The following is a 26,394-nucleotide window of genomic DNA, read 5'->3' as shown; positions in this document are numbered from 1 at the left end:
GTAGGAAGTCCTGGGGGTTCAGTCTCCATCCAGAACCGAGAGAGAGAGAGAGAGAGAGAGAGAGAGAGAGAGAGACAGACAGACAGACAGACAGACAGACAGACAGACAGAGAGAGAAAAGAGAGATCGCACGCGCGAGCCGGGCGTAGTGGCACATGCTTATAATCCCCGCGCTTGGGAGGCTGAGACAGGAGGATCCAGGTTCGAAGCCAGCCTCAGCTACTTAGTGAGCCTCTCAGCAACTTAGTGAGACCCTGTTTCAAAATAAAATGTAAAATAGGTCTGGGAGTATAGCCCGGAGGTAGAAAGCCCCTGGGTTCCATCCCCAGTACCACCAAAAATAATAATAATAATAATAATAATAAGCCGAGCCTGGTGACACAGACCTGTAATCCCAGTACTTGGGAGGCTGAGACAAGAGGATCGCAGGTTCGTGGCCAGCCTCAGCAAATAGTGAAACTTGCATTAATCTAGCAAGACCCTATTTCCAAATGTGAAACAAAATCGGGCTGGGTGTGTAGCCTGAAGGTAGGATGCCCTTTGGGTTCAATCCCCAATAACAACACACACACACACACACACACACACACACACATTTTAAAAGGGCTGGGGGTGTCACTGGGAAGTAGAATGCCTCTGGGTTCCATTCCCAGTACCAGAAAAAAGAAAAATAAGAACTTAAGAGCGAGGGCCAGAGCTCACTGGACTCTACCCTGCTGTCCAAGGCACCATGATGCCGCATCCAGATTCCCCGGCTCTGGCTTGGGCGTTGTTGAGAGGGCTCAGAGAGCTGCCGCTCCCTGGCTTGGGCCGGACGCCTGTTGCTGGAACATTCCAGATCCAGATGCTGACAGGGCTGCGCGGGTTCCCTGGCTCGGCCACTGGGACTGGCAGGGCCTGGCCCCCAGATCCTCCCTCCAGGCTATCCTGCCTCGTCCCCACCTGCTGGGGAGCGGCCTGGGAGGCTGGGCGCCAGGGACACAGGCTGCATCAGAGCCGCCCCGTTGCCTTGACGACGGCTGGTGTCCCAGGCACCCCAGGCACCCACGGGGGCAATTAGTGAGTGTGGGAGGGGGTTTCCATGGTGGCGGTCCTGAGGGGAGCACTGGGCGTAGGGAGGGACAAGGGCCCGGCAGGACCTTTCTCCTTTGTCCTGGGGACACTAGGCCTTTGTTCTTGCCTGGCTCCTGTTGACAGATGGGACCAGGAGCATGGGTTTGGGGGGTGGATGGGGTTAGAGTCCCCCACCCCAGGGAGTCCTGAGCCAGCCTGGGGGAGGGGAAGGAGGGGCAGAAAAGGGGCTAGAGCTGCACCCCTGGGCCCAGCCTCCTTTGGGGAGCCTTCTCTTTCCAGTGCAAAAGCTGTACCTACCCCCCCCAAGAGACTGGGGCAAGACTGCTTATGATTGGCTCTTCTGCTGGTAAACACCTTCCCCAGCAGCCAATGGGCAGCCTCGGTGAGTCCCTGACCGGGCAGGGGTTGGGGGGATGGGGAAGACAGGGCTGGGGGTGGGGTGAGGTTAAGAGGGGCAAATCCAGGGTCTGGGGTGGGGAGACTTGATCCGACTCCATCTACGCATCTACTCAGTCAGACTTTATTCCAGGGCCCTCACAAGCCCTTGGGGGGTCCCTCATGCAGCCAGAGCCTGAGGCCTGCAGTCTGGGCCCTGGGAACGGAGCAGGAGGACTTAGGTGCCAGCCCTGCGTCTGGGTGCCAAGACAAGTCTGTGGATGCCTGGCTGGCGGAGCTCCCCTCTGTGACCTTCCTTGGTCCTGTGCCTTTATCCTGTGGGGCCTCTCCCCTCCCCCGCTGCATGGGCCTTGCTGAGTCACCAGATCCCAGCAGTAAAGTTCAGTGCCATTTGTGGGGTGCGCCAGCCATGCAGGTGACTGAGACTGGGGGGTCAATCCATGGTGCCCTTAGAAGCGGGTGTCCAGGAAGGAGGCGGAGCCTCGATGGGACCTGGGGGGGCCTTCAATGGGGGACCCCCAGTTCCGAGTCAGGAGCCCATGGAACGTCTTGCCCCGGGTCTGGGGTTTGCGCCGAGGTGGCCTGGGTTCCTCTGGGGGCTGTACCACGATTCGGGGTACCTCAGGCTTGGCACCGCCCCGCGCTCCTGCCAGCTGCTGGGCCTCGAAGATGGCCTGGGCCCCAGGAAGGCGGGTCTGTGGCTGGGGGGGCGGCCCGGATGGTGACTCGGCCAGCTGGGCCAGCTGGACCCTGATTTCCCGCTGCAGGTCCCGCTCGGACAGAGCCACGCTGTGCACCTGCGGGGAGCGGTTGGTGCTGAGTTTCACGTGGACTGGAGGGAGGGCAGGAAACCCTCAGGTCCCCGCGGGGCGGCGGGCGGGCAGTACACAGCCCCAGGAAGTGGCTAAGGGCTGGGGGACTTGAAGACAGCCTTGCTGGGAGAGCTGCCGCAGAAAGCCACCCAAGGCCTGGGATTTTGTCTTTCTCTGCAGTGCGGAGGACAGGAGCTGGGCCTGCTCTTCATTCTGGCTTCCCGCTCTGGGACTCGGTTTCCCCAGCTGTGCAGCAGGGACTGGCCATTGCGGGGGCAGGCAGGGGACGCTCACCTGGGACATGAAGACCTCCTCCTGCAGCTGGGTGGGGGGAATGGCTCGAAGGGCACCAAGCGTCTCCAGGAGCCCCGGGCAGGCCATGCGCTGCTCCGCCGTGCCCAGCGCCAGGCGCACCAGCGTCAGCCCCACTCGGAACAGCACCTTGGCACCTGTGGGCCAGGGGCTCACTCATCGGAGGCCGGCTTCGCCTCTCCTCCGTGTAGCACCTGAGCCTGCCTGCAACCACACTCCTTCCGTCCTGCGGCTCTGCCCCAACCCCAACTCACAGGCAAGACCGTGATGTGGGGCGCACAGGACCCTGCGCCGTTCAAGTTGGTCTCAGGAGCCCCAGACAAGTTTCCAGGGCTCTGGCAACCTCGAGTCAAACCTTCTCGGCCTCACCTTCCTTGGGTACCCCTGAAGGCTTTTCTAGCTTGCATCTTCAACCCTATGCTTCTTGAAAGATTCTAGGCAAAGCTTCTCTCACACCTAAACCGAGAGGAGAGTGCACATGCGTGCGCACACACACACACACACACACACACACACACACACACACGTGGCCTTGTGCCAATCCTGAAGCCTCACAATCCCTTCCTGGCAAGCTCTAAGAAGGCAGGGAGTCAGGTGTGGTGGTGCACACTTGTAATCCCAGCATTCTGGAGGCTGAAACCGGAGGATCCCGATTCTCGGACAGCCTCAGCTACTTAGTGAGGCCCTCCTCAACTTAGTGAGACCCTGTTTCAAAATAAAGAATAAAAATAGGGCAGGGGATGTGGCTTGGAGGTCAAATACCCCTGGGTTCCATCCCCAGACCTGCAAAAAAAAGAAAAATAAAAAATAAAAAGAAGAGCAGGCAGTGCGGCCCTTGACAACTGTGACTTCTAAAGGAAAAATCGCCCTTGCTAACGCCATCATCGCCGTTAAAGGGAGCACCATGCTTATCCCCCTCAAGGCCTGAGGCTGGGAGGAGGTAATACATGGATGGTGACTTGGACACCTGCTGTCACAGCTCTAACCCGGGCCTCGCCCTTTGTGGAAGGCCTGAAACTGGCCAGGTGCATAGCAGGTGCTCAAAACTAACTGGTTTTGCCAGGTGTGGTAGCTCAGGCTTGTAATCCCAGTGCTTGGGAGGTTGAGACAGGAGAATCGCTCAGGTTCGAAGCCAGCCTCAGCTACTTAGTGAGGCTCCCAGCAACTTAGTGAGACTGTTTCCAAATAAAACATAGGGCCGGGAATAGTGGCACACGCTTGTAATTCCAGCATTTGGGAGGCAGAGACTGGAGGATCGTCGTGGTTCGTGGACAGCCTCAGCTACTTAGTGAGGCCCTCTGCAACTTAGTGAGACCCTGTTTCAAAATAAAGAATAGGCTGGGCGTGGTGGCACACGTTTGTAATCCCAGCATTTAGGAGTTTGAGACAGGAGGATCGCAGTTCACGGACAGCCTCAGCTACTTAGTGAGGCCCTTTGCAACTCAGTGAGACCCAGTTTCAGAATAAAGAATAAAAAATAGGGCAGGGGGTGTCGGAGGTCGAATACCCCTGGGTTCCACCCCCAGACCCGCAAAAAAAAAAAAAAAAAAAAAAAGAAGATGGGTGGCTGATGGGGATTCTGAGGCAGAGCCTCACAGACCAGCACGCCCTCTCTGCCACGTCTGTCTCTGGTTTCGCCTGTCCGGGCTCTCCTTCCTGCACCAGCTATAGCCTGGGTCCTACAGACGTAGCCTTCCTGGCCCCCAACCTCCACCAGTGCCCCTTCACATTTACCTCCAGCCAGAGCATATTTATTTATTTATTTATTTATTTATTTATTTATTTATTTATTTATTTTCAGTACTGGGGATGGGATTGAAGCCAGGAGCCTTCTACCTCAACCCTATTTTGTTATTCTTTTTTTTTGGGGGGGCAGGTCTGGGGATAGAACCCAGAGGCATTTGACCTCCAAGCTACACCCCCTGCCCAATTTTTTTTATTCTTTATTTTGAAACAGGGTCTCACGAAGTAGCTGAGGCTGACCACGAACCTGTCTCAGCCTCCCAAGTACTCAGATTACAAGTGTGCGCCACCAAGCCCAGCAAGAGCATATGTGTTTGTTTATTTTTGTGGTACTGGGGATTGAACTCAGAGGCATTCTACCTCCAAACTACACCCCCCCAGTCCAATTTTATTCTGTATTTTAAAACAGGGTCTAAGTCGCGGAGGGCCTCACAAGTTGCTGAGGCTGGCTGCGAACCTGCGATCATCCTGTCTCAGCTTCCCAAGTGCTGGGATAACAAGCGTGCGCCACCACGCCCGGCTCAGAGCATCTGTAAAAACAGCAACTCCTGCTGCTCCCCTGACACTTAGCCACACCCTTTGTCTTATTTTCTTCACGGCCCTTATGACCTTCTATAAATATCTTATTAATTTGGCCACTGTCGTTTCATTCCTGCCCCCATCAGAAGGAAGGTTCCCAGCATTCAGGGATTCCTCGCTGCCAGGGCCACCGTGGCCTGGTGCCTAGGGGTGCCCAGCACTTGTCTGTGGGCTCCAAGGAGGAGCACCTCCCACCGAGGGCCACGTCCTAGCCAGACGCCACGCGCTGGGACCGACCCCGCTCCTGCTCCATGGATCCCCCACTGAAACCTCCCTGGCCTAGCCCTGCTCCTGGCCCCCCACGGTGGTCCTCCTCTGGGAGAGGGCTCTGTCCCATTACACGGGTGATGCGCCACCAGGGCCACACCCGGCCCCCTTTTAGAGGCCCCTAGAGGCCCGGGAGTGGCAGTTAGCCAGCAGAGCAAGCTCACAGCTGGCCGGCTTGCTCCCCAGGACACTGGGAGGCCCAGCCCGTAAGCCGCACTCACCTTCGCTGAGGAAGGTATCCCAGACGCGCAGCACCGTGGGGAAGGGCAGGGAGCGGGCGAAGAGGCACAGGAACCACTCAGGCAGGTAGAGCAGGGGCCCGACACCCACCTGCTGCAGGTGCTTGTGCACACGCGGGAGCAGCCGCCGCAGCAGGGCCACGAACACCTCGGCGTCCAGCCGCACGGCCTCCTGCGGCCGTGTCCATCAGTCCGGCCGGCTAGTGCCGCCCGGCCCCCCTACTCCCCAAGCCCAGGCTTCTGCCCCCTCCGTCCCCAGTCCCCACCTTCCCTGCCCCATTCCAGTCTCTCACCATGTGGGGCCCGTAGTAGCCGGGGAGGTAGACCTCACAGATCTGCACCAGGCACCAGAAGGCCTCCTGGGGACAGAGGACAGGCCTGTGAGTGCCCACTGCGGGAGGGGTGGCGCAGGGGAGCAGGGGCACCCTGGGGAGCCTGGACTCAGTGCCGCCCCTGCCCTGCTCACTGCCTGGGAGTTCATAACACAAACCCCTCCATTTTTTTTGTGTGTGTGTGTGTGGGGGGGGGTCTGGGGCTAGAACTCAGGGGCATTCGACCTCTGAGATAAACCCCCCGACCTACTTTTTATTCTTTATTTTGAAACAGGGTCTCACTAAGTTGCGACGGCCTCACTAAGTAGCTGAGGCTGTCCGAAAACCGCGATCCTTCGGTCTCAGCCTCCCAAATGCTGGGATTACAATCATGCCCCACCACGCCCGGCTGAAAACCCTCCTTTTCACAAGACAAGGTCTACCAATGGGCTTAGGGGTTCAGTGTCACAGGCTCAGGGTGATAGTATTGAGAGGGTCCCCAAGTTCACGTCCTGGGTTCCTTGGGTAGAACAGGGTTAGAGTTCACAGCCGCAGGACTCAGAATCGGGAGTCACAAGACCAAGGTAAAAATGTCCAAGTTCTTGTATGACCAGAATAAGGGCCAGGGCTTGAAGGTCACTGAGTTGGTGGTCAGGAGGTCCCAGGTCACTAGACAAGGTCCACTAGACAAGGACCCTAGCTCCCCGAGGCTGGAGTTCCTGAAGGTGTAGGTCATGGGGACAGAGCTCAGGATGACTAGAGACCCGGGTCACCCAGGGATCGAGGCTCAGGGTCTGCAGCCGGGTTGAGCTCACTCACCTCTGGGGGCAGGTGCATGAGAAGGACAGCAGCCACGGGGCCCTGCGCCTGGCAGTAGCCCTGTTCCGGCCGATACAGGGTGTAGGCCTTGAGGACCTGCAGGAGCCCCTGTTGCCTGTGCCAGAAGACCCCGTCAGGCTGGCCCTCCGCCACCCCTGCCCCGCCTGGGGGCCTCTGCCCGGCCATGGCCTCCCCGGGCCTTGCTGGGTCCCCTGACATGCAAGGATATAAAGTCAGGGTAGGGCTACTGAAGCATCTCAGGGAACAGGCAGGGGTCCCAGGCACTGCTGGCCTCATACCCATGACCCTGCGGTGACACAAACATCTCATGCAGCGGGAACTGGCGGTGCAGGTCCCTGCCAATCGTCTCCATCCACTGTGGGTCTCCTGGGGCCTCCGCCAGCTCCTATGATGGGACAGGAAGGTGGAGCGAGGCCTCAGGGGGACAAGGAGCTCCAGGAAGGGGAGGTGGGGCCCCTGGCAATTCCCTCACCTGATAGGTGCCAGGGTTTTTCTTCTGACACACATGGGCCCCACACAGCAGGGGCCAGCACCGGGCGCGCAGGGCCGAAGGGATGCCCTTCCGGCACTGTATCTTTACCTGCAGAAAAGGCCGAGGGCTCTGTAAGGCCAGCCTTGCTGGCTCCTATTGGGAGGCCCCAAGCACAACCTCCTGTGACCAGGGGGCCACTTGGGTGACAGGAAGCAAAGGTGGGAGGGGCTGGGACACAGCATGGGTATATTTGGCCAAGGCGTGGGCCAAGGGAAGAGCCTGGAGGGCCGAGGGCCGTTCCCCCTCACCTTCTTATACCGGCGGGACATGGTTTTCTCCCAGTGTGAGGTCATCTCCACCCACTTCATCTCCCTCTGGCGAATGAGGTCTGCAGGGAGGTGACCTGGCCTGGGGACACACAGCGCGAGCATTCAGGAGCTGGCGGCTGCTCCCCGGAGCCCATATCTGCCATGTCCACATTACTTAGGTGAACCCTTTGTACCCAAGGCCCGGGGTTGTCTGGGGAGCCCTGAATGACCTATGACCCAGGCGCTGCCAGCGGTAGGCATGGGGACAGGGAGGATGTGGCTGGGCCACATCACAGGGAGGATGAGCAGAGGAGAGTGAACAGGGTGAGTGTGCGTTGGGGAGGGGTGGGTTGGCTGTCACCCAGGATAGGGACATGGACAATTCACAGGGAAGCTGGCTGGACAGAACCCTGGGCTGGAAGCCAGGAGTCCTGAGCCTGAGTCTGTTTCTGTCTCTGGTCTGCTGTGTGACCTACAGCGAGTTTCTTTCTGCCGCTGGACTCGTTTTCCTGTTTGTATGATGGGGAAGAAGTTCTGAGATTCTTGGACCAGTGGTCAAGAAGGAAAAGGTGTTCAGCCCCAGGCACAGGCACACACTCTTTGAGGTTGGGGTACAGGAGACGTACAGGGACCCTCTTCCTCGTCCCATCACCATCCTTCCTTAGGATTTCTTTTTTTTTTTTTTTTTTTTTTTGGTGGTACTGGGGCTCCTGGAAGCCCTTCTACCTCCGGGCTACACTCCCAGACCTATTTTATTTTATTTTTTAAATTTGGAAACAGGGTCTCTTAAGCCGTCGAGGCTGGCCTCGAACCTGCGCGATCCTCCTGTCTCCGCTTCCCAAGCGCGGGGATGACGAGCGTGCCCACCACGCCCGGCTCTGAGGATTTCACCCGCAGCCTGAGGAGAGCCGGTGTCTCTGGCCGGGTCCCTACTGCCAAACCCTCTTGAGGCCCTTGAAGTTACGCCTCACTCTAGAATTTAGCCCTCTGTCCCCATCTTCAGTCCCTAAACCCCACCACGGTGCCTCACTTACCCTGGCTCTGCGGAGCTGCCCCCGATGAAGCCATAGCGGTCAGCCTGGCGATATGGGCCAGGCCCACTCAGCTCTGAGTCGGATCCCAGAGAGCTGGAGTCATCCTGCAGCTCGGACAGCTGCGCCAGGTCCTCCCCCAGGGCCCGGGCCATGGCGCCCCGGTTCCTGATGCCACAGGCTGCAAGAGACAGGGAGGCCAGTGTGAGGCGCCACTCCCGGTCAGCCTGGGGCCTGTCTGTGGGGCCAGAGGGGCAAGGTTTTGGGGGACCTCACCAAGCTGCCTGGCCTGGCACACACAAGGCCTCACTTTTGTTGGGGAGTGGGCTAGGCCCTGGAGTGCCAAAAGGACCAGCCCCAGGCCCAGCCCTTGTCCCCAGCAGCTCTGCTCACCTCCCTGCTGAACCTCACCTCTGCCCCTTACTTCCTCCTGGGCCTCAGCAACCGGTAGGGGGCCCCTCCCAAATGTGGGGTCACCCCTTCCTCTGTGAGGCTCTTCCTCCCTCCCTGGGCGCCCCTGAGCCACAGCTCCGCCCATCCTCCCTGGGGCTGAGCGTGTGTGTGCCCCACCAGGGCCTGCCAGAGGTGGAGAGCCAGGGAGCCTCCAGTCTCGAGGTTCCTGGCGTGGAAACCGTCCCACTCAAGATTCCAATAAGATTTATGGCTTATGCGATGTTTGCTGTTCACAAGTAATACTTTTAACATGCACACAATGCAAAATTGTGCTACCCAAAAGGTAATTCTAGGACTCATAAAAAATGTTAACTGAAAATGTTGGGCGTGGTGGTGCACGTTTATAATCCCAGAATTTGGGAGGTGGAGACCGGAGGACCACGGTTCCCAGACAGCCTCAGCTACTTAGTGAGGCACTCCGCAACTCAGTGAGACCCTGTTTCAAAAGTTAAAAGACCAAAAAGTAGGGCTAGGGGTGTAGTTCGGAGATACAGTGCCTCTGGGTTCCATCCCCAGTACAGCAAAACATATACATATATATTAACTGAAAGCCACACGTGGTGGTGCACACCAACCCAGTACTTGAGAGGCTGAGACGGCAGGATCACAGGTTCAAAGACAGCTTCAGCAAGTAGTGAGACTCATCAATCTAGCAAAACTCTGCTTCAAAATAAAAAGCCGGGCATGGTGGCATATGCTTGTAATCCTAGTACTTGGGAGGCTGAGACGGGGGACAGCAAGTTCGAGGCCAGCCTCAGCAAATTAGTGAGGCCCTCTGTAAGTTAGTGAGACCCTGTTTCCAAATAAAAAATAAAATAGGGCTGGGGTTGTAGCTTGGAGGTAGAATGTCCCTGGGTTCCATCTCCAGTAATACACACGTGCACATGCGCGCGCGCACGCGCACACACACACACACTGAAGTCTGGCGTGGTTGTGTATACCTATAAACCCAGTACTTGGGAGGTTGAGCTAGGAGGATTGTAGGTTTGAGGCCAGCCTCAGCAATTTACTGAGGCCTCAACAACTTAGGGAGATCCTATTTCAAACTAAGAGAAAGTAAAATAGGGCTGGGACACACACAGAGTTCACTGAGCAATGTGGAGCAAAATGCGCTCAGATTTCAGTGGCAGGTGTCCTGGGGCGTGGGCAGCTGCGCTCGGGTGGCTGCGAGGCCTAGGCCTCCTCTTAATCTCTGAGCCTCCGTTTCCTTTTCTGCACTTTGAAGTCCAAACACGGAGTGGAAGGTGATTATTATTATTTTATTTTTTGATTTTGCGGGTCTGGGGATGGAACCCAGAGGCATTTGACATCCGAGCTACACCCCCTGCCCTATTTTTTATTCTTTATTATGAAACCGGGTCTCACTGAGTTGCAGAGGGCCTCACTAAGTAGTTGAGGCTGTTCATGAACCGCGATCCTCTGTCTCAGCCTCCCAGATGCTGGGATTACAAGCGTGCGCCACCCAGCTTTGGAAGATGGTTATTATGGTTATTAATATGCTCACACTACTGTCCTACCCAGGGCAGAATGAAAAGGGCATTTATTTATTTATTTATTTATTTGTGTGTGTGTGGTTCTAGGGATGAAATCTAACTCCGACCTATTTTTTCTTGTGTGTGTGGTACTAGGGGGTGGAACTGGGTGGAACCCAGGGGCTTTCTACCTCTGGGCTACACCCCAGCCCTATTTTGTAATTTATTTGGACACAGGGTCTCGCTAACTTACAGAGGGCCTCACTAATTTGCTGAGGTTGGCCTCGAATCTGCAGTCCATCTATCTCAGCCTCCCAAGTGCTAGCATTACAAGCATACGCCACCATGCCCGGCTTTTTATTTTGAAAGTCTTGCTAGATTGATGAGTCTCACTACTAGCTGAGGCTGGCTTTGAACCCGTGCGATCCTCCTGTCTCAGCCTCCCAGGCGCTGGGATTACAAGCGTGCGTCGCCACGCCCGGCTCTGTTTATCCTTTGAAAGAGGGAAAAAAAAACCTGCCCGGGGCTTCCGGCCCGAGTCCTCTGAACCCGGCTGGGCGACTCCTCTAGGGCGGAGCCAGCCGCCCCGCCCACTCCCCGCGGCCCCGCCCCGTCCGAGGCCCCGCCCCTCCGCTGCGCCTCTCGCCGGGCGGGGGCGCTCGGGCGCCGGGGACGCGGGCGCGGCGGGGCGAGGAGGCGGGGCGCGGCCGGGGCGGGCGGAAGGAGCCAGGCCGGAAGGCGGCTGCGGGAGGGCGGGAGGCAGGAGCGGGCCCGGAGCTGCTGGGCCGGAGCGGCGGCACCGCCATGTCCGACAGCGAGAAGCTCAACCTGGACTCCATCATCGGGCGCCTGCTGGAAGGTTGGCGGGCGGGGGGGGGGGCGGCCCGGCCCGGCGCGGCCCGGAAGTGCGCGGGCGGGCCCGACCCTCCCCGGCAGCTTCGCCTGGGCGGGGACGGGCCCTCGCGAGGGCCGCGGGCGCCTCGGGTCCCGGGCGCTCCGGCGGCGGAGCAGCCCCCTCGCCGGGGCCGGGGCGCCCGGGGCAGGGGGACCTTGGAGCCAGCCAGGAGGGGCCCCCGCGCTGGGCGGTTGGGGTGACAGGCCCTTGCGCACCGCAGCCATCCCCCGCTCCCCCGCTCCCCCCTCTCCCGGCCCGAGGGTCGTCGGGGTCCCGTCTTGGGAGGTTTGAGACGAAGGTCCAGGAGGCTCCATAGCAATAAAGCCTGGCCCCGGCGCCCGCAGAAGTGTCCAAGGGGCCACCCGCGTCGCCCACCGCGTCCTGTCCGAGGTGCCGGGGTCTGACACGCCATTCCGCCCCCAGTGCAGGGCTCGCGGCCTGGCAAGAATGTACAGCTGACAGAGAACGAAATCCGTGGTCTGTGCCTCAAATCCCGGGAGATTTTCCTGAGCCAGCCCATTCTTCTGGAGCTGGAAGCCCCCCTCAAGATCTGCGGTGAGCCCCTGCCCGGGCCCCATTTTGGCTTCCTGCAAGTGACTTTGTTTACCCCCATCCAGGTTCCTTTATCCTGCTCCCTTGAGCCCATTCCCGGCCCTGGGTTCAAGTTCACACCTTACATCTAGCTTACCTGGCTCCCTGGGTCACAGGTGACATCCACGGCCAGTACTATGACCTTCTGCGGCTGTTCGAGTATGGTGGCTTCCCTCCGGAGAGCAACTACCTCTTCCTGGGGGACTATGTAGACCGAGGCAAGCAGTCCTTGGAGACCATCTGCCTTCTGCTGGCCTATAAGATCAAGTACCCCGAAAATTTCTTTCTGCTCCGAGGGAACCATGAGTGTGCCAGCATCAACCGCATCTACGGCTTCTACGATGAGTGTGAGTGGTCTGGGTGTGGAGGGTTGCGGGGGCCACAACTGCCTGCCCCCGCTTTATGGGACCCACACAGAGCGGCCGAAGCCTGGGTCATTAGTTCCTGCCTGGCCCCCAGAGTGGGCTGCTGAGTGGATTTTGCCCAGAGAATGTTCAGTAATGCTGCCTCTGCCCCGCCTGGGGATCCTCCGCACGGGATATGTTACTTAGGCGCTTAGGATGCGGGTGTCAAGTGGGCCTGCTCGCGGTGTGGGAACAGGTGTTGACCCCGAGGTTGAGCACTTTGGATCTTGAGTTCCTGTGGATTCAGGTGCTTTGGACTCACTCCTGCAAGGCCAGTGGGGAGTGGGGGTGGTGCTTTAGCCTTCCTTGCCTTCTAGTTTCTCCTCCCAGCAAAGTGCCCTGGAGGGCCCTGAGAGCCAGGCTGAGGGTGGGGTGGTGTGGGCAGGCCTCCCGTGAGCCATCCTCTGCTTCCCTCCGGGCAGGCAAGAGACGCTATAACATCAAACTCTGGAAGACCTTCACCGACTGCTTCAACTGCCTGCCCATCGCGGCCATCGTGGACGAGAAGATCTTCTGCTGCCACGGAGGTGAGGGTGGTCCTGCGGCCAGGCTAGAGGAGCCCAGGCCACAGCCAGGACTGCTCCCAGCGGCCCCCGCAGCTCCTCCTTGCTTCCTACAGCAAGTCCCTTCCCCACTGTCAGCCTGCACTTTCCTGTGGTGGCATCCTGCCCGCCACTCCCTTATCTCCTTTCCCCAGGGAGCTCTGGGCTCCTTGAGGGCAGGGACACCTTTGCGCTTGTACTTGGGACTGAAAAAGCCAAGGGGTGAGGAGTCCAGTCTGGGAGAAGGGCTACCGGGGGCAGGGGGGCATTCTGTTCTGGCTTTGAGGCTTGAGGCAGTGCCCTGTCCCTTGGTCCCCAGGCTTGTCTCCAGACCTGCAGTCCATGGAGCAGATTCGGCGTATCATGCGGCCCACAGATGTGCCTGACCAGGGGCTGCTGTGTGACCTGCTGTGGTCTGACCCTGACAAGGACGTGCAGGGCTGGGGCGAGAATGACCGTGGCGTCTCCTTTACCTTTGGGGCCGAGGTGGTGGCCAAGTTCCTGCACAAGCATGATTTGGACCTCATCTGCCGGGCACACCAGGTGGGCTGGGGCCTGGGTCCAGGCAGGAAGGGGGACCATGCGGGCAAACTTGCAGACCTAACAACCCCTCCTGTCCTCTCCCAGGTGGTAGAAGATGGCTACGAGTTCTTTGCCAAGCGACAGCTGGTGACACTTTTCTCAGCTCCCAACTACTGTGGCGAGTTTGACAATGCCGGAGCCATGATGAGTGTGGACGAGACCCTCATGTGCTCCTTCCAGGTGGGCGCGGGGAAGAGGCTGGCGGGCCTGAGGCTCAGCGCCGCGAGCCTCACCGACTGTCTCCCTTAGATCCTCAAGCCCGCGGACAAGAACAAGGGGAAATACGGGCAGTTCAGTGGCCTGAACCCCGGGGGCCGGCCCATCACCCCACCTCGCAACTCCGCCAAAGCCAAGAAGTAACCTCCGTGTGCCCCTCTGCCCCGGAAGATGGACCAGCCGTCAAGAAATCATGCTGCCGCGGGGGGCGCATGCCCCTCGGGCCCACCCATCATGGGAACATGGAGCCTTGGCACAATTTTCTTTTTTTTTTTAATGAATCAATAGCAGCGTCAATCCTCGGGGCTCCCTTCCACCCACACCTGCGGTGGCTGCAAGTGAGATCCCGGGCCGAGGCTGCAGCTCAGGGCAATGCAGGCCAGATCGTAGGTTTCCGGCCGTGCTTGGCCGCAGGGCTGGCAGCCGGATCCTGGGGCAACCCATCTGGTCTCTTAAATAAAGGTCAAAGCTGGATTCTCACCATGGCCTCTGTGTCCCTTGTCCCAAACACTAGGCTGGCAACCCTTCTCCACAGAGCCACTTGGGAGGGCAGGCCAGCTGGGCACCGGGCCAGCCAGCGCAGCCACACGCTCAGGTCCAGAGGCACTTCCAATTCCAAGCTGGGGCCAGAGTATTGGAAAAGCGAGAAAACCAGTCTGTGGAGCCAGAGGGTCCCAAAGATGTGCCCAGTGTTTAAGGGGCGGTCATGATTGGCAGAGGGCAGATCAGAGCAGCTTCTCAGGGAGGTGAGCCGGAAGAAGGCAAGCTTCCAGCCCCAGCCAGATGGCTGGAGCCCGGCCTTCAGGGTCTACGATAGTTAACTAAGAGGCGAGGAACCTCCCGGCAGGTGACAGCTCAGCACGGGGCCTGGGAAGAGACATGATTGGTCGCAGGGTGGGGGGTGACGGGCTCAGGCTGGGCTCGGCTGGACAGCTCTGCAGCAGACTGGGGGGGCTCTGCCACCGCAGGACCCAGCCCCAGCCCTCCCGTTGGCTGGGCTTCCAGTCCCCAGCCTTGGTCCCCAGCCTTGGACAGATGAGCAGCTCTTTCAGCCTTCTCCGTCACTGTCTTCAGCTAGCACAGGGCTGGGGCCCTGCGGGGAGTACGCGGGGGCCAGGATGGAGCCAAAGAACAGCGAGCGGAACTGGAGAGAGAACAGAGGAAGCTGGTGGGCTCTGGAGGCCGCTCCCCCGTCCCCCCACCGCTACCCTTACCTTCTTGGGTGGGGGAGTCCCAGGCACTGTGCTGGGCTCCGTGTCCTCCTCCGAGGGGGAGCCAGGGCCACAGGAGGGCTGGGTGCCAGGTGAAAGGGAAATGGAGGGCAGTGCCCGGGAGACCTCGCCACCCACGGTGGTTTCCATGGCGATCATGTAAGAGTCAATGTCGTCATTGGCAAAGTCATCCAGGTGGGGTGTGCTGTAGGCAGAGGGGGGCGGCAGTGAGGAGCAGGGCTAGAACGGGGCGCAGAGGCGGCCCCACTTCAGAGAATTCGGGGGCTCTGGGCCTCAAGACGGCCGGTGAGCTCTTGATTTTATTACTTCCCGCTTTGGCTGGAGAGAGAGGATGCAGGGGTTAAGTGGGGGCTTCCTGGAGGGGTGGGCCTGGAATCCCTTTGATGGGAGTTCTGGTGGGGGCCTAGGGCGGTGTCCTGGGGCTAGTTCAGCTCAGCTGGGGGAAGGGAGCAGCAAGTCCTGCGAGTACGGCCACATGGGGCCCAAGCCCCCACCTTCCCAGGGGACAGGCCGGGCGGGGGGCCAGACGCAACTTCCTCTGTTGAACAGGCCCATCTCCCAGCCCACCTGCCCTTCCAGCCACCTGCTTCCCCCACCCCAGCAGCCCTTTTCCTCCTTGGCCTGGGAGGAGGCTCAGAGGCAAGGCCTCAGCCAGAAAAGGAAGCCAGCAGGACCTTGGAGACCCCTCCCCGGGGGGAGGGATCTCAGCACAGCTGACCAGGAAGGCTGGGCCTCGGCTGGAAGCGGAGAGCACTGTAGGGGCTGGGGCCGAGCAGGAAGTGTGCGCGAGGGGGAGCACACGCACATGTGAGCACGCACATGTGCGTGCGGGGGTGCAGGGGCTGGAGGCGGCAGGCTCGGCTGGGGTGCGCAGAGATGGAGGGGCTGCCGTGGGCTGACGGGCCCTCACCTGTGAGCCGGCAGCTGGGGTGCTGGCTGGTGGAGCTTCGGGACACCCAGGCCCTGGGAGTGCAGGTCCAGCTCTGAGAGAGTGGCCAAGACAAAGTGACTGTCCAGCAGAGAGTCCTCGACAGTGAAGATGGCCGGCCTGGACAAGGGCCCTCGTCAGCCGTTCTGCTAGGCTCCCGGCCGGGTGCCCTCCCCGCCTGCCCAGGCTGAATTACCTGCCTGGAGTGTCGAAGTAGATGCTGAGCGGCAAGTTTGCCGACTCTGCAAAGCTCAGGAGGCCCTGGCGGGAGGAGCAGGTGGTGAGGGCCTGCGCGGCCCGGGGCAGGGCGGGGTGGGGGGAAGCTTACCCGGAATTCCTTGAGGCAGAAAGTGATGGCCACCCCCTCCGGGGCCTGCAACTGCTGGAAATCCTCCTCCCCGAGGCTCATCTCGGTCACCATGGCTTTGACACTACTGTCTGGGGGGCAGGGACGGGAGGAGTCTGGGCTCAGGTCCCCGGGCGCCAATGCCCTCCCACACCCAGGCTGCGTCCGGCCTCCTCACCTGCCTCCTCCTCCTGGTGGCTGCGCAGGAGGACCCTGCGGCCGCGGCCAATGCCCAGGGTCACTTCGGCCAGCGCGGGAGGGAAGGGCAGGACGGCCTCCATCAGGACCCTGTGAGGACAAAGTGTTATATCCAGGGCTTGACTTCAGGCTGAGAAGTAACCCCTACCCGGTCAGAGCTTCCAGGGCAAGGGAGAGCAGGGACAGAGCCCGGGGAAGCCGCAGGAAGGGTGGGCAGGCGCACAGGGCCGAGCGCGGGTGGGTCACCACACTCATGCCAGCCCTAGAAACCTGGCTCTCAGGCCCTGAAATCCTTGGTGGTCTGAGCAGGGCGTGCATGGTGGTGCACTCCTGGAACCCCAGCATTTGGGAGGCTGAGACAAGAGGGTCACAGGTTAGAGGCCAGTCCCAGCAACTATGCAAGGCCCTCAGCAACTCAGTGAGACCCTGTTTCAAAACTTAATATGGCTGGGCATGGTGGCACACGCCTGAAATCCCAGCATTCGGGAGGGTGAGAAGACAGGAGGATTGCAATTTGAGGACAGCCTCAGCTACTTAGTGAGGCCCTTTGCAACTCGGAATAAAAAATAGGGCTGGGGGTGCAGCTTGAAGGTAGAATGCCCCTGGGTTCCATCCCCAGTACCACACACACAAAAATTTAAATAATAAAATAGGGATGGGGGTGTAGCACAGAGGTCAAACACTCCTAGGTTCAATTCCCCAGTACCAAAACAGAAAATTAATCCTTGTTTTCTTTTTTTTTTTTTTGCGGGTCTGGGGATGGAACCCAGGGGCATTTGACCTCTGAGCTACACCCCCTGACCTATTTTTTATTCTTTATTTTGAAACCGGGTCTCACTGAGTTGCAGAGGGCCTCACTAAGTAGCTGAGGCTGTCCGCGAACCGTGATCCTCCAGTCTCAGCCTCCCGAATGCTGGGATTACAAGCGTGCGCCACCACGCCCGGCTTAATCCTTGTTTTCTAAGGATACACACTGCTAAATTTGTGAGGGAAAGTGTACTGGGGACTGAACCCAGGAGCATTCTATCTCCAAGCATTCTACCTCTGAGCTACACCCCCAGCCCGATTTTATTTATGAGGCTGAGATCACAAGCGTGCGCCACCCCACCCGGCTCCTATTTTATTCTTTATTTTGAAACAGGGTTTCACTAGGTTGTGGAGAGCCTCACTAAGTTGCTGAGGCTGGCCACAAACCCACGATCCTCCTGTCTCAGCCTCCCAAGAACTGGGATTACAAGCGTGTGCCACCATGCCTGGCTGATACTGCTAAATATTTACAGATAAAATGACATCTGGAATTTGTCTCAAGACAACTGGGGGCAGAAGCTAGCATCTACTTCTGCCATGTTTGAAATTGTCCATAAGAAAAACAGAAACAGTGGCTCATTGCTAAAAAAAGAAAGAACAGCCCCCAATGAAGACCAAGGTGACCGTCTCCCCGTTCTGCCCAAGGACTCCTGAACACGGCGAGCTCAACAGAACTGCAGTAAGCTGACCTCGAAGGGGCCTGCAGTCGTCACGGGCAATGAGGGGATCCGGGGGCTACTTGAATGAGCAGTGTCTGGGGCGGCCAGAGCCTACTCTTCCTCAGTGCTCGATGGCCCAGAACAGCAGTATCTTCACAGAGGATTGTTCAGGAGCCCTCCAGGACCCCAACCTCCCTGTCCAGCTTCCTGCCTTGGCCTGGGGACTCCCCAAGGCTACAGCTTGGGCAGTTAGGAACAGAGGCTGAAATGAGGACAATCTCAGAACAATGGCCAGGCCAAAGGAGGGCTTGGAACCTCTCAGCCACAAGGCTAAGACCCAACTCAAGTCAACCAGACCACCTGTCAGCAGGCCATTAGATACCTTTTTTTTTTTTTCTTTTTAGGTGGTACTGAACCCAGGGGTATTCTACCTCTGAGCTACATCTCCATCCTTTTTTGTTTATTTTTATTTTATTTTTTATTTATTTATTTTTTGGTGGTACTGGGGTTCCTGAAAGCCCATCTGCCTCCGGGCTACACTCCCAGACTTATTTTATACTTTTATATTTTTGGAAACAGGGTCTCCTAAGCCAGCGGGGCTGGCTTCGAACCTGCGCGATCCTCCTGTCTCCGCCTCCCAAGCGCGGGGATTACAAGCGTGCGCCACCACGCCCGGCGCTTTGTTTTATTTTTAAATTCTGAAACATTTTGGTCTCACTAAGTAGCTGAGGCTGGCCTTGAACATGTAATCCTCCTGTCTCAGCCTCCAAGCACTGGTATTATCACCAGCTGTGTCCCAGATCTCCAGGGTCCCGGCTGGCCAGCTGCCCTGCCAGCAAGCCTGCCTCACAGATAAACTCGTTAGAAGAGGAATGAGCGTGGGTGAGTGGCAGGCCTTGCCAGCGAGCAGGACCGGGTGAGGAGCACCTGCTCTCCATCCTGGCCTGCTTTGAAAAAGCCAAGTAAGGCCCCGTTTCCATGGGACTGGGTGAAGACCTGCATGTTCACAGAAACCCTGCAGGTAAAATGGAAAAGGTGCCTTTGTGTGTGTGGTGCTGGGGACTGAACCAGGAGAACCTCTGAGTCACACCCCCAGCCCTATTTTATTCCGTGTTTTGAAACAGGGTCTCCCTACATTGCTGAGGGCCCGCTAGGCTGCTGAGCTTGGCCTTGAACCTGCAGTCCTCCCGTTTCAGCCTCCCAAGTACTAGGATTACAGGAGTCCACCACCCACCCAACAAAGGTGCCTTCTTAAATGGACCATTAAAATGAAAGGAGAGGAGGAGAGAGGCGGATGGGGCTGAGCCTGGAGCAGGGGCGCACTCACCGTGCCGGGGCGCGGAGCACATGGGGGCACGAGGCTGGGTTGAAGACCGCCTGCAGGGATTCACAGTCCTGGAAGGACAGGTTGTGAGTCCTCCTCACCCCTGGAAGGGCAGACAGGGTCTCAGTGGCTCTCGCCACCCGCGCCGCAGACCTCAGGGCCCCGGCCGGCCAGCTCGCACTCACCATACTTGCAATGCAGCTGGATCACCAGGCGGCTGTTCCTGCCGATCAGGGAGATGCTGCACTTTTCCACTGTCTTCTCTAGCATAGCCAGAGAGCGGAAGACGGACAGAAAGGACTGGGTGGGGAGACACATCGGTCAGCGCTGCGCCTCCGCGGACGGGCTCTCCCGTGCCAGGCGGGCCTGGCTCTCCCTGGCCAGCAGGGGACACTGGGAAGGGGCTCGCCCAGGACGTGGGGCATCTATCTGCCCACTCTTGGGCCTTTTTCGTGTTCTTCCTTCCTCCTGGAGAGTTTTGCAGCTCTCTCTTTTCCTTTCTTTCTTGGTGGTACTAGAGATTGAACCCAGGGACATTCTACCTCCAAGCTACACCTCCAACCCTGTTTTATTTATTTTTATTTTTATTTTTTTGGTGGTACTGGGGTTCCTGGAAGCCCTTCAACCTCCAGGCTACACTCCCAGACCTATTTTATATTTTTATTTCGAAACAGGGTCTCCTAAGCCAGCACACACAGCTGACTTCGAACCTGCGCGATCCTGTCTCTGCCTCCCAAACGTGGGGATTGCAAGCGTGCGCCACCACGCCTTATTTTCTATTTTGATACAGGATCTCACCAGTTGCTGAGGGTATGGCTAAGTCACGGAGGCTGGCCTCATACCTGCAACCCTCCTATCTTAGCCTCCCAAGTACTGAAATCACAGGCAAGAGCCACTAAGCCTGGCTCTGCTTTCTTTCTTTCCTTCTTTTCTCTCTCTCTCTCCCTCTCTCTCTTTTTCTTTTCTGAGGTACTAGGGATTGAACTCAGAGGCATTCTACCTTCAAGCTATACCCCTAGCCTGATTTTCTTTTTGTGTGTGTGTCTGGGGATGGAACCCAGGTCCATTCAACCTCCCAGCTACATCCCCTGCCTATTTTGTATTCTTTATTTTGAAACAGGGTTTCACTGAGTTGCAGAGGGCCTCATTAAGTCCGTGAACCACGATTCTCTTATCTCAGCCTCCCAAATTCTGGGATTACAAGCGTGAACCACCACAGCCAGCTCCCCTACTTTCTATTTTTTTTTAATTTTTATTCCTGATTTTGAAACAGGGTCTCACTAAGTTGCGGAGGGCCTCACTAAGTAGCTGAGGCTGGCCATAAACCTGCGATCCTCCTGTCTCAGCCTCAGGACACTGCTAGTGAAGATGCCCGGGGTGGGGCAGTGCCACCTGCTAATGGTAGAAAGATCTTACCTTCATCAGAATCTTACAGCGCAGCGGCTCCTGACCAGGGGTGGTCGCCTGGTACTGTTGGAAGAAGAGGGGGGCAAAGAGGAAGCAGGCATAGGCTGATCGGGAAGAGTTCACAGTCCGGAGGGAGAGCTGGGCCACAAAGAGCAGGGACTGGTCAGGCGGCGGCCTTCGGGATGTGCTCCCTCACCTCTGCCCTCATCGGCCCCTCCTGCCCCTTGGAGGAGGCGGGCACCTTGCGGCTGGCCTCGCTCCGCTCCAACGGCCTGCCCTCCCCCGTTATCTCCACCCTGCCAGTGGGCGCTCCAGAGAGGACAGGTGCCTCGGTGCACGCACAGGTCTGGGAAGGCGGCTGGGCCCGAGCTGATGCCCCAGCGACCTGGAAGGAAACTGAAACTCTGCCGGCAGAAGCGCCTGCCTCCATCCTGCCTGGAGGAGCCAGGCTGAGCCCAGGCCGCCAGCTCCCGGGTGGAACCCCCTGCCCGTACCCCAGCCCCTCACCCCGTCCTCCAAGGGTTCCAGGTAGAGCTCGTCCCCAATACGGGACAGGGAGTGGACGGCCTTGCCGAGCACTGCGGGGAGGAGAGCAGAGAGGGGTTAGGCAGGCGCCCCTGGCCAGTTCACGTGCCCCGCCGCCACGCCCATCCAACTCACCCTTCACGTTGCCACCCGTGACCATGCACTTCATGCTGCCCGCAGCAACGAACCCGCGCCTAGCCTGCGATCGGGCAGACACTGGGGGCAGGCGGGCGGCGTGCCCCGCACCGGGTCCCAGGGGCCAGCGCCCCGGCCGCCAGTTGCCTTCCCGCGCGCCGCCCCCAGCCAGCCCCGCCCCCGCCCCCTTATTGGTCCACACGCAGGCGCCTCCGTCACGTGAGAAAACGCTCACAGGCTCCCGCGTCACGTGACGGAGCAGGGTCTGGGGCCCGCCCCCGCCACGTGACCCGGGACCGTGGGCGCCTGCGCGGAGGGCCCAGGCACCCGGGACGGCTGCGGGACTCGAGGCGGCTCTCCTGGGTCACTAACTTAGTACCGAGTTCCTGGGCGCCTGTGGACGGATAGAGCCCAAGCAAGACCATCTGCACCCAGCCCTGGTCGGGGGCTGGGACAAGAGAGCCCAGAGCCGACTCCAGAAAGAGGTTAAAGTAACTTGCCGCAGGATCCTCTTTTTCTTTTTTATTACTCTTTATATTTTTTATGGTAGTAGGGGTGGAACCCAGGGTCTTTTCTACCTCCAGGCTACCCTCGCAGACCTATTTTATACTTTATTTGGAAACAGGGTCTCGCTAAGTTGCTGAGAGCCTAAGTAGCTGAGGCTGGCTTTGAACCTGTGCGATCCTCCTGTCTCAGCCTCCCAAGCGCAGGGATGACAAGCGTGCGCCACCGCGCCCGGCTCTAGGATCCTCTTTGATACATGGAAAGAACAGAAGATTCCCTGGGCGAAAGGGGTGGGAGCCTGCACCTGGCAGAGGGAGGAGGCACCAGAGCAGAGGCACGGAGTACTCCAGAAGGGGAATCCCATCGAGCTTTGCAGAGGGGCGGGGGTTTGGAAAGCCCTGAAAATGGATTAAGAGGGGTCGCAGTAAAAAAAGACCCCAGACTCTGAAAGGGGGGCGTGTTACTCAGCTGGAAATCCTTCCCCTTGCTAGGGCGTCAGCGCCCCTGTGTGTGGAAGAGAAGTCCAGGAGTGTCTTGACCCCAGCTCCCCGCAGCATCACGTGGCATGGCTCTTCCCGGGGTTCTGGAGGGTCGGTCTGTATTCTGGGCCTGTTTCTCCCATCTTCTTAACCCTCCGCCGGCCTTTCTTGCCAGCCTTTGCCCCTTCCCTAGAGCCCAGCTGGAGGAAGTCGCTGTCCCTTTCCCCTCAGAGCAATCCGTGCAAAAAAGACAGACCCTTGCTGGGTATGGTGGCGCACGCTTGTAATCCCCACGCTTGGGAGGCTGAGACAGGAGGATCGCGCAGGTTCGAAGCCAGCCTCAGCTCCTTAATGAGGCTCTCAGCAACTTAGTGAGACCCTGTTTTCAAATAAAATATAAAATAGGTCTGGGAGTATAGCCTGGAGGTAGAAAGCCTCTGGGTTCCACCCCCAGTACCACCCTCCGCCTCTGCAGAGTTGTCCCGGTGCGTTGACTCTGCCTCCCACACGGCTAGCAGCTGGGCCCTGAGCTCCATCTCCAGGCTCCCCGCCATTCTCTCTTGGATGACTGCTCTCGGTGGCCTGCCCTCCGCCCTGTCCCAGCCAGTGGCCCTCCTAAGATGTGGAATATTGCCTTTCCTCTCTGATGACAGCACGTTCCAGTGCTTGCCATAAACCCAGTCTTTCTTGCAGGTCCGTCCCGCCCATCTTTCTACTTGGCTGCTTCCCTGGACACCCTCGCTGCCCTCAGTCCTCAGCCCCTCCTCACCAGCCTTTCCTTCAGCACCCGCTCTGGGATTGAACCCAAAGGCACTCTAACTCCGAGCTATACTCCCAACCTCCCCCCTCCGAGCTACACCCCATGCCCTGTTTTTTGTTTTGTCTTTGTTTTGCGGTAGTGGGGATGGAACCCAGGGGCATTCTACCTCCGAGCTACGCGCAGACTATTTTTCATTCTTTTTTCTTTTTTGCGGTACTAGGGATAGAACCCAGGGGCATTGTGCCTCCCAGCTACACCCCCATTGAAACAGGGTGTTACTGAGTTGTGAAGGGCCTCGCTAAGTAGCTGAGGCTGTCCAGAAACGGCGATCCTCCTGTCTCAGCCTCCCAAATGCTGGGATTACAAGCGTGCGCCACCATGCCCAACTCTGTGCCCTGTTTGAGTTGCAGATGGCTCTACTAAGTAGTAGCTGAGTCTGTCCCTGAGCCTCCTATCTCAGTCTCCCAAGTACTGTGATTAGAAGCATGAGCCACCATGACTCTCCCAGCCCGTTTTATTTTATTTTTATTTTATTTATTTATTTATTTATTTATTTATTTGCATTATTGGGGATGGAACTCGGGCATTCTACCTCCGAGTGACACCTCCAGTCCTATTTTTTTATTCTTTATTTTGAAACAGGGTAGCCGGGCGTGGTGGCACACACTTGTAATCCCCGCTCTTGGAAGGCTGAGACAAGAGGATTGCACAGGTTCAAAGACAGCCTCAGCTACTTAATGAGGCTCTCAACAACTTAGACCCTGTTTCCAAATAAAATATAAAATAGGGCTGGGAGTATAGCCCAGAGGTAGAGAGCCCCTAGGTTCCACCCCCAGTATACAAAAAAAATTTTATTTTAAATCCCTTGCAACTCAGTGAGACCCTGTTTTAAAAAAATAAAGAATAAGCCGGGCATGCCGGGCGTGGTGGTGCACTCTTGTAATCCCCGCGCTTGGGAGGCGGAGACAGGAGGATCAGGCAGGTTCGAAGCCAGCCTCCCTGGCTTAAGAGACCCTGTTTCTAATAGCCGGGCATGGTGGCGCATACTTGTAATCCCAGCATTCAGGAAGCTGAGACCTGGAGGATCGTGGTTCGCGGACAGCCTCAGCTACTTAGTGAGGCCCTCTGCAACTCAGTGAGTCCGGTTTCAAAATAAAGAATAAAAAATAGGGCAGGGGGTGTAGCTTAGAGGTTGAATGTCCCTGGGTTCCATCCCCAGACCCGAAAAAAAAAACAACAAAAAAAAAAAAACGAGAGACCCTGTTTCCAAATAAAATATAAAATAGGTCTGGGAGCCAGGCATGGTGGCACACGCTTGTAATCCCAGCACTTGGGAGGCTGAGACAGGAGGATCGCAGAGGTTCGAAACCAGCCTCAGCTACTTAGTGAGGCTCTCAGCAACTTAGTGAGACCCTGTTTCAAATAAATTATAAAATAGGGCTGAGGGTATAGCCCGGAGGTAGAAAGTCCCTGGGTTCCACTCCCCAGTACCACACACACACACACATAGGTCTGGGAGTCTAGCCCGGAGGTAGAAGGGTTCCATCCCCAGTACCACCAAAAAAAAAAAAAAAAAAAAGAATAAGATGGGTGTGGTGGCGCACACTTGTAATCCCAGAACTTGGGAGGCTGAAACAGGAAGATCTCACAGATTTGAAACCAGCCTCAGCTACTTAGGTTCTCAGCAACTTAGAACCTGTTTCCAAATAAAGTATAAAATAGGTCTGAGAGTAGCCTGGAGGTTTAAAGCCTCTGTGTTCCACCCCCAATACCACAAAACAATAGAAAAAAGAAAGAAAGAAAGAAAGAAAGAAAGAAAGAAAGAAAGAAAGAAAGAGAGAGAGAAAGAAAGAAAGCTGGGGCTGGGTGTGTAGCTCGGAGGTAGAATGCCCCTGGGTTCTATTCCCAGTACTGGGGGAAAAAAAAACACAAAAAACAGTGTAATGAAGCACACCTGTAATCCCAGTACTTGGTAGGCTGAAACAAGAGGATCGCAGGTTCAAGGCCAGCCTCAGCAACTTAATGAGACCCTGTTTCTAAATAAAAAATAAGAAATAGGGCTGAGAGTGTAGCTCAGAGGTAGAATGCTCCTGGGTTCAAACTCCAGCATCACACATTCACACACACACCAAAAAAATAAAATAAATACAAAACTAGTATGGACGCCAGGCGTGGGTAATCCCAGGAGGATTAGTTGGGTAATCCTTGGGAGGCTGAGACAGGAGGAGCATAGGCTCCGTGCCAGCCTCCAGGCAGAGTGAGCGCCAGGGCTCTGGGACTCTGCTGGGCCTTGGACGAGCTGCCCCTGTACAGAGTCTGGGCTCCTGAGCTGGAAGAGTGGGGGCTACAACCTACCCAGAGACACTGACAGTAGTCAAAAGACCCCCAAAGTCCATGTGAAGTTATCCCTTGGAGAAAGGCCAGGAACGATGGCATCAGGGCTCCTGGTCAGGGGTATCTGGGAGGGCTGCCTGGAGGAAGGAACTGTCGGAGGGAGGGAGGGAGCTGGAACATGAAGAACTATTTGACCAGAAAAGCACTGAGGTGAGGATAAGGTGCCCAGCGCTGCTCTGTCCCCCGCGGGATGGCCCACGCAGCCCCGCTCACAGGTCCAAGACCACGGGTGAATACTCCTGCTGGGAGTTTGGCCAGATTGGGGTAACTAAAACAGAAGGGCAGAGGAGTTTGGGGCTGGGGTTCACTGCTCTGCTCCGCTTAGTCTGTGCACACACGGGGAGGGTATGCGTGCTGGGGCCGGCACCTGAGCGGCCACGGCACTCTGAGCTGCTGGGCACCAGGCTGGCGGGCGCTGCTCGGCCGTCTGCGATGCCCGTGCGGCGCAGCAGGTGCTGCCAGCCCCTCTGCCAAGCCCTGCCCCGGCCCTCCTGGTTCCCTGGCATCTCTCCTGGCAACCAGAACAATGCATGGCTCATAGTCATGTTTTACCACCTGTGTGTTGAATGAAGCACCAGAGCATTTACGAGACTTGAATCCAGGATGGTCTGTTGAGGTAGAGGGTGAGGATCTAGGTCCCGGCCCGCCTCGTCTGAATCCTGGCTTCATCCCCGGCAGGCTGCGGTGATGAGTCAGGTACGGAGGGGTGACGCACGCCCGGAATCCCAGTCAGGAGGTTGAGACGGGAGGATCGCACACGCTCGTCATCCCAGTATTTGAGAGGCTGAGACAGGAGGATCGCAGGTTTAAGATCAGTCTCAGCTACTTAGTGAGGCCCTCCGCAACTTAGACCCTGTTTCAAAATAAAAAATAAAAACGAGGACACCACAAAAGAACGGAAGAAAGAAAGAAGAAAGAAAGAAAGAAAAGAAAGAAGGAAAGAAAGAAAGAAAGAAGGAAGGAAGCAAGCCAGGCATGGTGGCACATGCTTGTAATTCCAGTACTTTGGAGGCTGAGACAGGAGGATCACAGGCTCATAGCCAGCCTCAGCTACCTAGTGAGACCATTTTTCTTTTTCATTTTCTTTTTTCTTTTTTCTTTTTCTTTTGCTTTTTCTTTTCTTTTCTTTCTTTTTTTTTCAGTACTGGGGATGGAAC

At 57.5% G+C, this 26,394-nt stretch overlaps 3 protein-coding genes across 5 annotated transcripts; 1 reads left to right on the top strand and 2 right to left on the bottom strand.

Annotated features, from left to right (window-relative positions):
- Positions 1–1,919: 1,919 nt before the first annotated feature.
- TBC1D10C (TBC1 domain family member 10C) lies at positions 1,920–8,600 on the bottom strand (the record flags this gene model as incomplete). The annotated part of the gene is made up of 9 exons (XM_080712485.1): positions 8,388–8,600; positions 7,354–7,453; positions 7,046–7,153; positions 6,852–6,958; positions 6,553–6,667; positions 5,716–5,781; positions 5,405–5,594; positions 2,577–2,731; positions 1,920–2,267 (listed from the first exon to the last, which is right to left on the bottom strand). The coding sequence occupies exons 1-9, from the start codon at positions 8,537–8,539 to the stop codon at positions 1,920–1,922; spliced, it is 1,341 nt and encodes a 446-aa protein (XP_080568611.1). The 5' UTR covers positions 8,540–8,600.
- Positions 8,601–11,113: 2,513 nt separating this feature from the next.
- Positions 11,114–13,683, top strand: PPP1CA (protein phosphatase 1 catalytic subunit alpha; the record flags this gene model as incomplete). 3 transcript variants are annotated; one of them, XM_080705617.1, is made up of 7 exons in its annotated part: positions 11,114–11,168; positions 11,628–11,759; positions 11,912–12,142; positions 12,622–12,726; positions 13,061–13,284; positions 13,369–13,503; positions 13,573–13,683. In XM_080705617.1, the coding sequence occupies 7 exons, from the start codon at positions 11,114–11,116 to the stop codon at positions 13,681–13,683; spliced, it is 993 nt and encodes a 330-aa protein (XP_080561743.1). The 3 variants fall into 3 exon arrangements, with proteins under 3 accessions (XP_080561743.1, XP_080561742.1, XP_080561744.1); XM_080705616.1 differs by having other exon boundaries at positions 11,114–11,201; XM_080705618.1 differs by lacking the exon at positions 11,628–11,759.
- A 904-nt stretch (positions 13,684–14,587) lies between these two features.
- On the bottom strand, positions 14,588–21,134 carry RAD9A (RAD9 checkpoint clamp component A; the record flags this gene model as incomplete). Its single annotated transcript, XM_080718664.1, has 11 exons — positions 14,588–14,683; positions 14,754–14,955; positions 15,682–15,819; positions 15,896–15,960; positions 16,028–16,137; positions 16,224–16,333; positions 19,037–19,136; positions 19,219–19,333; positions 20,450–20,578; positions 20,948–21,018; positions 21,101–21,134. 11 exons carry the CDS (start codon positions 21,132–21,134, stop codon positions 14,588–14,590), a joined length of 1,170 nt encoding a protein of 389 aa, XP_080574790.1.
- Positions 21,135–26,394: the final 5,260 nt, after the last annotated feature.

This window comes from Muscardinus avellanarius, assembly GCF_963383645.1.
Source record: "Muscardinus avellanarius genome assembly, chromosome: 1".
NCBI lineage: Eukaryota > Metazoa > Chordata > Mammalia > Rodentia > Gliridae > Muscardinus > Muscardinus avellanarius.
The sequence above is the reverse complement of the archived record's forward strand: the minus strand, read 5'-3'. Positions and strand labels throughout refer to the sequence as shown.